At 42.4% G+C, this 14,430-nt stretch overlaps 3 protein-coding genes across 7 annotated transcripts; 2 read left to right on the plus strand and 1 right to left on the minus strand.

The window, feature by feature from the left end:
* Nucleotides 1-899: 899 nt before the first annotated feature.
* On the plus strand, nt 900-4,584 carry LOC100843634. 2 transcript variants are annotated; one of them, XM_003562530.3, is made up of 6 exons: nt 900-1,114; nt 2,202-2,255; nt 2,338-2,377; nt 3,668-3,708; nt 4,133-4,192; nt 4,282-4,584. In XM_003562530.3, exons 1-6 carry the CDS (start codon nt 1,049-1,051, stop codon nt 4,339-4,341), a joined length of 321 nt encoding a protein of 106 aa, XP_003562578.1. In that variant the 5' UTR covers nt 900-1,048; the 3' UTR covers nt 4,342-4,584. The 2 variants fall into 2 exon arrangements, with proteins under 2 accessions (XP_003562578.1, XP_010234844.1); XM_010236542.2 differs by having other exon boundaries at nt 904-1,114; nt 2,341-2,377.
* A 288-nt stretch (nt 4,585-4,872) lies between these two features.
* LOC100843942 (10 kDa chaperonin, mitochondrial) lies at nt 4,873-6,767 on the minus strand. Its single transcript, XM_003562531.4, has 3 exons — nt 6,561-6,767; nt 5,921-6,063; nt 4,873-5,132 (listed from the first exon to the last, which is right to left on the minus strand). Exons 1-3 carry the CDS (start codon nt 6,669-6,671, stop codon nt 5,084-5,086), a joined length of 303 nt encoding a protein of 100 aa, XP_003562579.1. The 5' UTR covers nt 6,672-6,767; the 3' UTR covers nt 4,873-5,083.
* A 231-nt stretch (nt 6,768-6,998) lies between these two features.
* LOC100844243 (protein N-lysine methyltransferase METTL21A) lies at nt 6,999-11,959 on the plus strand. Of its 4 annotated transcripts, none has more exons than XM_024457966.1 (9): nt 6,999-7,183; nt 7,300-7,367; nt 8,776-8,895; nt 8,966-9,039; nt 9,352-9,398; nt 9,512-9,618; nt 9,738-9,846; nt 11,090-11,181; nt 11,294-11,959. In XM_024457966.1, exons 1-9 carry the CDS (start codon nt 7,083-7,085, stop codon nt 11,458-11,460), a joined length of 885 nt encoding a protein of 294 aa, XP_024313734.1. In that variant the 5' UTR covers nt 6,999-7,082; the 3' UTR covers nt 11,461-11,959. The 4 variants fall into 4 exon arrangements, with proteins under 4 accessions (XP_024313734.1, XP_014754900.1, XP_003562580.1 ...); XM_014899414.2 differs by having other exon boundaries at nt 7,000-7,183; nt 9,352-9,403; nt 9,517-9,618; XM_024457967.1 differs by having other exon boundaries at nt 7,081-7,197; nt 9,352-9,403; nt 9,517-9,618.
* The last annotated feature ends 2,471 nt before the right edge of the window (nt 11,960-14,430 follow it).

Below are 14,430 nucleotides of genomic sequence, written 5' to 3' on the forward strand. Positions count from 1 at the left end.
AGTGTTTTTATCTTGTGCGTATATATCTTTTGTACGTGTCGCATTGAAAACAATATTTAATGGATCTTTATTGTTTCGGATTTGTTGGTTTCTTAAGAAACTACAATATTGTTTTTTTCTAAGGCTGCTCATAGTGAGAGTAACTTTTGGTAACATAAGATGCCAATTAGGCATTTTAGTGACATGGCATGGTATTAATGAAAAAAGAGAGGGAGGTAGTAACTAGATATGTTACCATAACATCACACGAACCAAAGTAAGATGAGTCTATGTTACGAAATCCGGCGAATGCACGATCAAGGATGACACCGAGGCACGATATTTGTTAACGAGTTTCGGACAAAGCCTGCATCCCCGAGGCATGACTACGGGCGCTCCTCCCCCCATAATACTGCAACATCGGCCACCCTGGGCGCCGGCACAAGCCGCCGGCTCCCCTCTGTGAGCCTATTACTATATCTCAATAGTCTACAACCTAATAAATGATATAATGAATGACACCACATATACGTTACTATCCACTATGGAGGTGGTAATTTATACTAACTCTATGTTACTCCCACTATGACCAGTCTAAGTGGACGGACGTGGTGAGGAATAGATGTTTTTCTTTTTGAGTGAGATCATAGCATGTTGATTTCTTTTAATCCCGCTGATTCATATTAATTGTAGCAAACATAGCATGTTGATTATTCCCCAAATTCTGTTTAGTACCTCCGTTTCATAAAGATTGGCACGGTTTTGAGTTAGATCTACTTCAAAACCGCGTCAATCTTTTATGAAATGGAGGGAGTAGTAACAAGTAGTACTTTATTTCTTTCGGGCTGGGCCGTAGCATGTTCACCGGGCCAAATTCTGCATAAAGCCCAGAGCTGCTTCGGGTCCGATGGTTAAAGTGCACGAGGGCCCGGCCGCCGCGTGGTCGTCTCGGGTGGACTCCTCGTCGTCTCTCCTGCGAGTTCCACACCAAATCGAACCGGCCGGAGCGGCGGCACCGAAGCCCTACCAACGCCGGCGGCGAGCGACGGCTGACTACTCGTAGTCTGCCATGGACGAGCAGGAGTTCCGGCGCATGCTAGACCTCTTCCCCGTCGTCCGGTCCCGCGACTACTGCGTGCGTAACCCATCTCCTCCACCCCTATCTCTGTCTCTCTCCTTCTACCTGAGAGCACGCGGGCCAAAATCCATCTCCTTCCATCTATTGGCATTAGGTTCCCCTGAATTGGAGGGCAGAGAAATCGCGGGTTTCGCTGCTGCGCGATTTGCTGTGGGTCAAGTGGGTGGGCTGTTGATTGGACTTCCGCCGTAGGTTGGTTGGTGGAGTATGGCTCTGGATTTGGCATTTGGGTAATCTTACTGTAGGTTCTACAGAAACATGACTACATCAGGATAAACTTCTGAATTCTTCCATGCTGGTTGCGTGTGTAAGTAGCTGTGTAAAGGTAAAGATGTCGAATACGATAGCTTAATTCGAACAAACATCATCAGATCCATGAGCAAATTGTCAGAATGATATTGCTGTTGCTGCACTAAAGCAAATAAGAGAAGATGAAAAATCTATCCATATCCCCGCAAAGAGCCTAGATCAGAAAGAAGAAATGTATCCGTGGTTGCAGTGAGAGTATTAACAGAGCCCGCGTTAATAGCGAGAGCATTTGGAATGAAATAGAGGTGTCTTAGACCAAAAGGGCAACTCATCGACCAGTCTATTCACCACTTTCTTCGCTTCTAAATTTTCCAGGTTAGGCCAGCTGGTCTCCTAAGTCCTAACACCTCAAAGCAAGTAGACCAATTTTGTTTCTGAGCCATGTGATCGTGTCTCCAGTGCCACTTAAGTAAACAGGCTAATATTAGCACCTCAACGATGAGTTTTAGTACACAATTAGCAAGGTGTCGTGTCTCTCTTAAATGGCATGTTTGCCATGCATGTTTTTCATGTTAGCCGAGTTATAGGGCTGTGGTTGAGAGACAATTAAATGGGGTCTACCCATGTATATAAATAGAAAATCGTATATAAATAGAGAAGTGGGTGAACGGTAACAATGATTGCAGTCGTAATTAATTTGACATACAATCCTAAACATTCATGGTCAATGCTTAACTGCAAAATTAACCAAAGTAAATATGGTCAGTGATAGCTTTCCTGTTTGAAGACCTTCTTGTGATCATGAACTGATGCAAACATTTCTTGCCAAATGTAGAAGCCTGAATCGGAATCATCAAGCAAAGGCACAACACAGCAAGCACGATCTCTGGTATGTTTGATGTCACTGACTGGTCATCTCTGTGCTGCCTGATCATGCTTCAAATTATTGCTAATGGAGCTATTGCTTGCAGCAGATAGAAGGGCCCAAAAAGGAGCCATCTGCTGCGGAAGGTATAAGCAATATTTTGTCTCCTTGTTATTATTATTACTGATGTTACAACATATAACTGTTCTGGAACAACATCATTTGACATAATTATTTTAACAGCCGTACATCCCTGTCATATGAAGCTGTGAACCACATGGACCGTTATTCGTCACCTCAGATAACTATCCCTAATTAGCTCTAGGTTTGTAGCTTGCGCCCCTAGCCCCTTGGCAGTATTCATGACTCCAGGTCTCTAATGCCTAATTGGCCCCAAGTCTTTAGCCTGCGCCCCAGTTGCTGTTGGCTTATTGTTTTGGTCTTTGTTCTTCCTCACACGAGTCTACCTTCATTGGAATTTCTTGCTATTAATGATCAATTTACTCACAACCTGTACAATGTCTCTTATTTTATTTTTAATATGTTAGAACAGTGCTTTTCACCTGGGACGCTTTGGATCACATTTTCACCCAGATATGATACCTGGCATTGGGTGGTTTCTAGCAGGATTTGAACCCGGGTAGGTTGCCACCTGCTGGAACAGTCCGACTCATACTTGTTATGAACCACGTCCTAGAGCAATTCAACTTTATATCTGGTTTTCTTTCCCTAGACTTTAAGAATTCAATTTCGTTTTCAATAAAACCAGTAGTATAATCAGTTAAGGCGATATAAAAAATCTGTGTTTTCAAAATTGCCAGCCAAACTATGTTGTGACCACACAGTCCTTTAAGTACCGCACTAGAACACAAATTCAAACTGCTCAAAACAAACTATTGTGCAGTTGAAGTTTTTTCTGGCTTTGAAGCTTATGCTTACTTGCGCTCACGGTCATAGAGATTAAAGGAAACTTGGGAAAGCCATGGCAACAGTCAACAAATGGATTTCCTCCTCCAATGTATTTGACATGGTGGGCAATGTGCAGTTTTAATAGCTAGTCATCTGTGCGGTCGTAACAAGAGATGAAAAACGGGAGATGACATTGAATTGAAATGTGTTTTCCCCGTGCCGTGACAAGAGATAAGTACTGCTCTTGTGCGGTGGCTCGATGATTTGTTTTCTTCCAATATGACTAGCCCATTGGTTATGAGGTACTTCGCATCGGGTTGACACAGATGGTGGATAGAGGGAAACGGCAACCTTGGTATTGTAGTACTAACAGTAGAGGATGTTTTCGATGTGTTTACTTCTTATGCTGCTCTCTATGGGGCAGCAGGGAATAGACTCGGTTATTTTTGGAGAATAGACTCAGTTATCTGCTAAGATGCCATAACATACCAAGATATTAATGATGAATTCTATTGAATGTTCGACAGATCTATTCCTGCGGAAATTGAAGCTGGCTGCTGAGAAAAAGGTACTCTTTTCTTTTCTTTTTATACCAGGAAGCTAGCAACTCAGTAGAAAGCTGAAATATTTTGAAAAGCAGTGCATAGCGTTGGGGATTTATGCAGTCATTTATATCTGTTAATAGATTGTTGGGGATGAATTAAAGTACTTTCATGGATGCAACAAAGATGTCAAAACATGCCATTGTCTGGTTTGGGAATTCATAGATGTGCAAATTTAGCCAAATAATTGTGAGCTGGCTAGAATGTTTGGCCACTGTTGGGAATTTGGATTACCTTTTGAAGTTGATAATAGCATTACTGCACCTATATTTACTATAAAGTTGTTTGTGGGGTTGTGGATAAGTGGATGTACCAAACGGTGCACTTGATTACCCTGGCTCATATTTTCTGTTTGCTTAAACTAAACTGCGTCATTGTTCTCCATGCCAGGTTGGAGCAACAAAGGCGGAATTGTTCTGCAAGACATTTGAAGAAGCTCATGAGAAACTTGTATTGACTCTGTCCTTTCCACGAATCTACTTGGTAACAGCATCCTACTTTTTTCAGAAGATCTTACAGGATCATTCCGCTTGCTGCAGGTCTACAAAGAACTGAATCTTGATGCTGCTCAAAGGTTCCTGGATGCCTACAAGAGCTGATGATGAACCATCGCCAGATGCTGCTCAGAAATCTGCAAGTGCTGTTTTTTTAAATGTAAACTGCTAACGATGTCAATATTTTTTATGTTGCATTTTGTGGCTCCATTTTCTGTGAAGGCGAGTGAGGATTAGCTACACTCAGATGTACGCTGTACGCCTGTACCGTGCCGTCCTTCCAGACATACATACATGAGAAATCAGATGCATTTTTCTGGTAATTAATTACAGTTCGCGGGTTTCTCCTGGAGTGTGTGCAATTCAAATCAAGCGGAGATGAGGCAGTATATTCTCTTTATCTTATCTGAGCTGCTTGATTTTCTGGGAATTGCTGGCTTCACTAAGGAGCAGAAGAACCATACCCCATATCTGCGGAAGGGATTCTACCTTCTTTGGGGTTGGGATATGTTCAATTCCATGTTGTCTACTGACCCAAATCTCTTGAGAGTGCGAACCAAAATAAACCCTAAAGATGGAGTATACATCGGATCCAGATATCTAACGAAGTAAGAAACATACATGCGCGCAGCCAGCAAAAAGGAAAAATATGGGCAGCAATTTAGCCGAGACAAGTTCACCAAATAGCATCACGACAAAGAGTTGCAACAATTATATCAAGTTCATGATGTTCCTCTGAGCAAAAATCTAACGACACCATAAAACGGAGTCCTATTTCAAAGCTTATCCGATAGCATCGAAACTCTTGACATCTTGTCTTGCAGTGATGACTTCCCGGTGACCCAAATCACTCATGGAGGGTACCCAGTATGTCATTCTCTCTGAAGAGGAGGTACCTGAAATTCATCGAAGGAGACAGTTAGAGCACCTGAGTTAGTAAACAAAAATGTAAGAGCAACCATATCAACCTACCAAACCCGTGTCATCAAAATCATGGGTGAATAAAAAAAATGCTATGTTGTCACCCAAATAGTTAGAACGAAATGTTATATCTAGTAACAACGAAGTGAGATAGTGGAAGGCAGTTAACATAGTAACATCTATCACACATACTTGTTTTTAGGAATAGGCAAAGTGAGATCGCTAGAGCACTCGAATTAGTAAAGAAGAGAGTAACCAAATCATATCAGCCCGTCAAACCTAGTGTGATCAAAATCATGGATGAATTAAAGAAACACAACATACCATGTTCTCACACAAAAAGTTGGAACAAAATGTTATATCTAGTAACAGAGTGCATGTTAAAGACTGCTACGAAACATAGGAACATACATATCACACATACTTGTTAGTGATACAATTACTAGTACAAAATGGGGATAAGACTGTCTGGTCTAGTAAAATAGAGCAGGTGAAAGCAGCATCAGAAATGAAGCATATCAGGTGATACAGTTAATGATACTACCATTTAACACAAGTACCAGATGTGGTGTCCCACCTATTTCCTATGACTGAAACAATGAAATGTTGAACAGATATGAAAACACTGGCTTCTATGAGTAACAGAAACATTGACTAGGATTCTGAATTAAGGTGAACAGTTCTGTATCATCAAAGCGCCAAGGATAGAATGCACAACATTTACAGCAACAAAGCAATGTAATGGTGAAATGCATCGACGTACTCTTTCTCAGCACCAAGCTTGACTTCAAGTCCTCCATACTCAGGCAGGAGAACATGGTCACCTTCCTTGAAACCAACAGGGATCAGCTTGCCATCCTTATCGCGGTCACCAGGCCCAACAGCCACGACTTTGCCAGAGTTCAGCTAGATCCACAGGAACATTCTCAAGTCATGGGCTGATTCAAATTTCAAAATATGAAGACAACCCTGATCTACTGATGATTCCTATTCTCAAATATAATGTGGCATCATTCGGCAGCGCCAATAGGACTAAGAGAGACAATTACAGACTTCACAGTACAACTACACCTAGCAATCAGTACAGATAATACTAGTAAAAATCAATTCTTTGTAGAAGAACTTTGCCCAATCAAATTCTAATTGCTGAAGTTTGACCATTCTAGCTACCAGTACACACCCCAATCTGAAGTAATTCCACCAGTAAGAACAGTTGGCAATCTAGAACATAAATGGGCAATCGAAATCATTCTGACCTAACCACTTTGATCCCACCATCAGAAGACAAAGATCCAATCACTCCTCACACATGGTCCATCCACACACACAGGAGCAACGAAAATACTAGAAGGCCAGATGCAGCAGCACCAAGACGGGGAAGGGGGGAAGCGGCGGAGTGGTACCTGCTTGGAGGTCTCAGGGAGGAGGATGCCGCCGGCGCTCTTCTTGGGCTGCAGCACCTTCTCCACCAGCACCCGGTTGAACGACGGGATCAGACGCTTCATCGCCGCCATCGCCTCACACCCACTCTCTCGCCTCCTCTTCTTCTTCTTGGCAAACAAGCAAAGCGAGAACTTCTACACTCTTCGCTTTCGCCCTCCGCTGGGGGTGGGGTTTAGGGTTTTAAGGGGAGACCCGAACCGCGGAGGCGAGGAAATGACCGTATTGCCCCTGCCAGCCCTAGAAACTTCCGACTAATGAGCCTGGGCCGGGTTCCCAGATGCTTACATTTCGGCCTGGTATAGGTCCATTTCTACATTTCGGCCTGGACTAATGGCCCAAGTGTTATGAAAACTTCGGCCTGGTATAGGCCCATTTCTGCAGGCTTAAGCTAAGCCCATGAGGTCGCGCCGCCGCCGCGAGCTCCATTTCAATTTTTCCAAGCTGCAGTTGCGGTTGCCGGCGGCGAGGGGAGGTTTTGGGAGATGGCGGACGGCGGCGGCGGCGGCCCTAGAGAGAGGGGGAAGGAGGAGGAGGAGGAAGACGACGTCGTCTGTCTGGATCCGTCCTTCTTCGTCGACCGCAGGTTGATGTTGATGGGTTTGCTCTTCGCCCTAGTCCCCGGTTACTCTCTGATTTCCGTGCTGCGTCAGACTTGCTGGTGAGCTGAGCTGACCTGAAATTTTGCGTCGATTTGGGCAGCTACGAGATGACGACCTTCACCTACGGCTCCCAAGTGCTCCAACTCCTCTGCCTCCGCGCCGCCTCCAGTTAGTGCCCTACACTACGTTTGCTCCTTGGTTTTTCTTTCTCTCTAAGCAGAGCTGTCTAGTTATTGTGTTTCTGTGGAGATGGATTAGTTAAGCTTTTTTTTGCAATGATGGATGAGTGGTAATGCAGTATCGATTTGAGTGGTTTATGACTAATATTGACACAAAATAAATTTAGGCAAATTGTGGATGCCCAAAAAGTGTGATGAACTGATGAACAAAACACCACCACAATGTGGCAAGATTTGGTCAAAAAAAGAAGCAGCCCTATGACATGCACACCATATGGCCAAGCAAGTTTGGCAAACACAAGTCAGTCAATAAAATCGAACACATGCCTAAGGTGTTGTGGCACGCAGCCTACAAACCAAACAGCCCCAGTTAGCTCTGTGTAACATCTAATTGGAGCTGGAACTAGTGTTGAGGTTTTCTTAGTTGAACATAATACTTGGAGCTGGAGCAGAAGTGGGAATGGTTGGTTCAACATGATGCTGCTCGAGACGGTTACCGCTTTCGTGTCAATAATAGCAAGGCTGTACTTATATTCGATCCAGCAGCACTTGAGTAGTAGCTGTACTGCTATAGTGCTCATATTGAGTTCTTCTGTGTGTTGTTTCATTTGCTGAATGAATTGTATGCCTCTTGTGTTGGCAGCTTGTCTGCTTGTTTAATTAATGTGGCGTTGATCACAAATTATTAACGTAATAACATATGTATTAAAAGATAAATGGCTTGTCTGGTTGTGCAGTTACTCGTCCAACTGAGTTCAAATGTTAAATGTGCCAAACATGGAAGTATCAAATATGCATGTGACATTTTGTTTGTGCATTTTCTTCTTGTCTGTATACATAGTGGAGTTGGGTTTTCATCACAACAGTCATGTGGCTTTAGGACTTAGGACCACATTACCTTGTCTTGTTTGGGGATCCTTCCACTCAGACAATGCCATTCTAGTGCATGTGAATTTCAAAAGGCCCACGTTGCACGTGATAAAACTAATGAAGGGTCACATTCATATTATTGTCACTAAGCGAGGCCATTTTTATGTCTTCGTCATGCGTTTTGTGTGTACTTTCGCAGCCAGACGTATATACAGCTTTGCTTAACAAACAAACCTCGTTTAAAAGGTCACAGTTCTGTTCACCAATCCAAAAAGTTAGACCTGACCTTTTTTTACTCAAGTTAGACCTGACCATGATGTAATTAAGTTCCATCGCATCTGCTTAATGAGCGATATGGATTGTCTTATTTAAGCCTCCTGGTTAGTACACTAGCTCAGTAGCTTGTCTGGGTGGATTTAGGTATATGCATGAATGGCACCACCTCATTGTCTAGAATGCCAAACATTTGCTATTTCTTTATCATGCCATCACGACAGCACTAACAAACATTCTAATGATTGGTGCAGCTGATTATGATCTTACTGGACAGTTGGTATGGCCTGGTGCTGTTCTGATGAACACTTACCTATCTGAACACCCTGAGACTGTGAAGGGATGTTCAATAATTGAGTTAGGATCTGGGATTGGTGAGAATTCTCCATCATGTTCACTTCAGTTTGCAATCTTACAAAAGCTGACAACTCTGTGCCTTGCTAGGCATTACCGGCATATTGTGCAGCCGTTTCTGCAAAGAGGTGGTCTTGACTGATCACAATGATGAAGTTCTAGAGGCAAGGTTCAAACCTTCAGAATATCTTTCACGCAGTTTAGCATCTTATAGGAGAGTTTTGAGACTTCCAAGTCATTTTAAGATATCGAGCTACTACTTTTGGCAATTTCTTTATGTAGATATTGCATTGGCTTTATGACATAAAGATGAACAATTTGAATCTATATGGTTACAATCATCCAGTGTACGCTATATCTTCTAATGCTAGAACTAGAAATTGATGCCGTTAATCATAAATGATATAGGCATTGCACATGTTATACTTGCCTCTTTCCTTGGATATAACTATTACATCTCTTGAATGTTTTCACAGATCATAAAGAAAAATGTAGAGGTGCAGTCATGTTCTGAGAATGCGGATGCAGGTTACCACTTTGTAACTTTCAGATTACTATTCTGTCCCATTTCTCTGACATTCATTGAAATATATCTATCCAGCAATTGCATCTAAAGTTCTAAACTGATACTTTTCTTGCAGTGCTGACAGCTGAGAAGCTCGAGTGGGGAAATTATGATCATATAAACAATATCATTGAAAAACATCCTAGTGGATTTGATCTCATTCTTGGAGCTGATATCTATATCCTTCTAACCTTTTCTACTCCCCTGTGGTTATTTCCGATTCCGATCCTTTATCTTTCTATTCCTTATGCTATATATCAATATACATTGCGTTTCGTGGACCTTGACTCGCAGAAAGCTTCCAGCAATCTAGCATTCCCTATCTCTTTGATACTGTAGAGAAGCTTCTTCGTATGCAGGCCGGTAAATGTAGATTCATATTGGCTTATGTATCACGAGCTAAAGTGTATGTATTTTCTCAACTCATTATCTTCCCGCCCAAGACATATTTGAGTTTTTGAATGTTTTCCGATAAAAAGTGCATATAAATGATGTTCATCACGTGTTCCATGTTAGGCAAGCCAACATAATGCAAGACATATTTTACTACTGTTTTGAAAATGCTTTCTGATAAAAGGTGCAGATGAATGATGTTCGTCATCTTTTCCATGTTAGTCAGGCCAATTTAATGCGTTTGTGCCAATTGCAATCAGAAATAACTGACCTTACAGTTGATTATTATGTTACATTTGCATTTTAGTTCTTGTTCTCCTTGATTAATTCATCAAGAATACAGACTCGCTCTACTCAGTTCATCAAGATACCTATTGGCCAATTTGTATGAGCTTGGGTTCACTATGTGCCTATGTGCCAATGTCAGCGACATGTCATTTTGAACATCTTTGCATAAAAGGTAGCTGAGGTACTCATGAGTAGAGCTGCTCATGAATACATCATCAACCAAACTAAGTAGAAGTAGTTCAATAGCTCCAAATAACCAAACATTACATAGGTAATAAACCTAGGTCTGTTCATATGTGGTTCCAGCTGGAACCGTGGAAACCAGCTGGGAGCAGGCCATTTCAATCTCCTTCACAAATTGAAAACCCACAGGTGTTGCAGTACAAAAAAATGAATAGCTGGTTAGCATCGTTTGGATCCAAACTGTTTTCTAACACCCCTAAATAATCCATTGTTCATATATCCAAATTCCACACATTATGTTACTGTACTAATATAGTGTGTACTTGAAGACAAGAGAGTTGCTGAAAAACTTATTTGGGATGCCATATGATCATGTAGAGCTACAGAACTTCTACCAATTTACAGACAAGCAAAGTGTCATGTAGAGCTACAGAACTTGTTTCAGAGAATCTATCGCTTGTTGAATATACACTGCACCTGCTAGTTCATATTCCTTGTGCTGTTGTGCAAATGGAATATACATGCTGGCTTGCAGTCGTTTAGATTATCCTCCTTCGTACTTTATTGAGATTTTTGTGAGCTTGTCATAACTCACGCCAGTGAGATCCGCGAGCAACCCCAGCTCTTGAGAAGCACGCTTATGTTTTTCTGATTTTTATCTGCTGTTTGTGTTCTAATATTCTCTTTGTGTTCTATTTTTAACTGTGGTTCCAGTATGAATATACCATTTAAAAATGAAATTGCATATTCTCTTAACCAAGAGACTTCTCTTCTTGATTGACCAGCATGGATGCACTACTACCCAAGGAAGCTGAAAAACGTGGAATGCTTGTTGAAGAAGTGGACGGGACAAGAACAACCATCTCAAATCTCGAAGGTGTCATATTCAACATCACCATCAAATGATGCCTTCCCTTCTCCATCCTTTGATGGAATGCTTGGGCGACCATTGACCACCTCAAACAATATGACTAACTTCCTCCTACCAGGAAAGCTAATGTTCCTGCCTCCATGTACTTTGATGGTCTTGGGACTCTCGACCGTCTCGCTAACCAAGAAGTGTCGCGTCATTTGTATCGGTGCTATGGTTTTCGCAAACCATCAAAGTATCAATGAAACGACCAGGCACTGGAAGCCCCTGCGAGGAATCAATTAAAGAACTGCTGGAAGCAGTGTGGCATCATGTAAGCTTGAGAGGTTCTGAAAAGCTCTGAATCACCATGAGCTCGTGCTTGCTGCGCCCTGTAAAACCATCACTGGATCTTTGTCATCCTACATGTCCTGCAATGCATGCTGTATGAATCCAACTCTACATTGTTCTTTAGCCTGTCGTTGCTCTTGCCGTCTTGTTGCGACAACTCGTCAAGGTCTCCTGCCTGATACAACTTTGGCACAGAGCACGTTGTTTTTGGCTCTCTTTTTTCTCCTGGCTTAGAAGCAGCCCAGATTTGGAGTTGCTGCAGTAGCAGCCATGAACTGTACCACATCTTGTTTGCTGCGCCTGTTGGGCACAGTGCTAACACTGATGCACTGGACCTGCCTTCAGCTAGACTCCGAAACTGGGCTAAATTCCAGAAAATTGTTTGTTCTTCTTTTTCGCCGGTTACAAGGAGATGAATACATGTGGATACAGTATATTGATATTCTGGAGTGAATATTCTTTGACCGTATGCAATAATACAATTTAGCGACAAATGTTTTCTAGTCCAGCGGATCCTTATCTATGTTGATGGGGGGACACAAGAACACTTCTCTGTTCACATGGGGCGAAAATCTTGCTTTGAATTTGCTTATTCTGAAATCTCTCAAATCTTGAGGCAGTTTGCTGGTAGAGTACAATAATCTGTCAATGCGCATAAGCAGTCTGGCATTGTTTCCACTGATTTGCTCGTGAGCACAGGTTGGCGATGGGAGGTTGGATGGAACTGGTCCCATTCCAATCCCATGCAGCAAATGAAAAGCAGATTTTATTGGTGCTCTGAAGCTCAGGAACCCCTCCAACCACGAATCAGTTGCAACCAACACGATTGAGAGATCCACTTGGATATGTTGTTTAGTGCTATAACTTTGAAATGCTACACGTGCCAAAGCGATATCGGGGTTAGTAATTAACAAACCATCGGGGTCTCGACAATCTACAGGATCCACATGTCGGTAATCGAATTCACGCATATACCAAGAGTTGCTAATTCACAATCTCGGTGTTGCAAGCTCATCTCACGTTAGGTTATCAAAATTGGCGCCACAGTTTCGGCGGCGTAAGATGTATTGAATCACCCGTTTTTGGTCCGGCGAATATCAGTGGAACCTAGTCATGTATAAGTGCGTGTACGCTACTCCAGCTTCATGGTAATGTGATCTAGACCAATGCACCACCAGCTTCACTGAACACGATTATAGATTGCAGGGTATCTTGCTCCAGATGAGAAAGGCATCAGGAATTCAGCATTGATTGGTTCCTTTCTATCTTTCTTACTTTCTTTTTTTCTTTCTTTCCTGCAGCGCATCCGATGCTTCAGCCCAATAAAAGCTAGTGTGGCATGAATCCATCCATCCATCCAATGATCCAAACACCTGAAAGGAAAGGATCGATGTACAAAAAGAAGAGCAATTTACTGGCCATTGAGGATAAAGTAAAAGTGAAAAAGAGGCAGTGATAACTCTTCTTCACCATTGGCAGCATTGCAGCAGCTTCACTTCTTTACTTGCTTTTTGGCAGGCATTGTCTACATGTGTCATGTGTGTGTGAGAGATTCCTTCTTCATGCATGAACACATAAAAAGAGAGGTTGATTGCCTGCCCAATGATTGGGTGCATATATAATATATATACATAATCCAGTTTTCCACATGACAGGAGAATTGTTTCCATCCATATATTCCCATTACATTATAGGCAACTGCATGCACATGCGTGCCTAACTAGCTGCTTATATAGTAGCAACAAATGTTTGTGTATTGCCATATTGGAACAACAATTCTGTATCTACTATTTGCCTGCAGTGCACAAACAGCTCTTGCCTGACCAGCTGCACAAGGAAACCTCTCCAATTTTTTTTGGCCACACAGACAGGCACATAGAATCCTTGGCTGGCAATGCACACAGTTTTTTTTTAGCATAGTGCACATACACATTTGTTTGGACTACATGTGGCATAAGGAGCAGTAGGAATAGCAGTTTGAGTACCTAATTCAGGATGACCAGACCAGAGGCACCAACTGATGATAAATACAAGATTTTCTTCTGCCTGCCTGCCTGTCTGCTTGCTTCTTTGGCAATCTGTTAGAAGTGTTGATAACTGATGCTGGTGGCAACAACATCCCTGTCAGTTACCACCAGCATGGTCCAGCCACAAGGACACCCAAATATTTCTGCAGGTTGCCAACTTGGCCACATCTGGCCCAGGCATGGCCGTTGGCCGGCGATTGGCCGGGCGCCGCCGGCCGGCCGGCCGGTGTATGACACAGTCTGAGTTAGCCTTACATCAGTCATGAGTAAAGGTTAATTCAGATTTCAGAAGCTTGTTTTTCTTTCTTCTGCTTATGCATGGATATGTAGATATAAAATTATATGTGATAAATGTGAGGAATAAGGTGACATGAGAATCTGGAGAGCATATATGCTTAACACATAGGCTGATGGAGTTGTTGGTTGCATGACATGTCATGGATGAAGCAGCAGCATTGATGATAAAACTGTGACCTCACACTGCCAACCTGTGGGGGCTCATTGGCAAGTACTACTCCTACTTGATAGCTTGAAAAGCAAATTGACCTCAAGCTTTTGCTGAAGAATCTTAAGCCACATCTACTCATATGACCACTATCATCATATATTCAGGTGGTCAAATTCTTGGTGGTTTTCATGCAAGCATGGCAGCCTGTAAAGTGCAAACACCAAGCAGGGTCAGCGAATTTGTGGCAACTAGTGCTGCTCTTCACCGGAGAGTATCAGGATAGCTAGCTAGAAGGATAAGTCTAATTAAGTTGGAGGATATATACATATATATGATCATCAGATAGCTTGATCAAGTCCCCAATGCAAGTTCATGTGAGCTGGTATCTCCAAACTACTAAGTAGTTACAGCTGCATGAACTTGGCAAGCTAATTAATACTACAAGTAGGT

This window comes from Brachypodium distachyon, chromosome 1, assembly GCF_000005505.3.
Source record: "Brachypodium distachyon strain Bd21 chromosome 1, Brachypodium_distachyon_v3.0, whole genome shotgun sequence".
Taxonomy (NCBI): Eukaryota; Viridiplantae; Streptophyta; class Magnoliopsida; order Poales; family Poaceae; genus Brachypodium; species Brachypodium distachyon.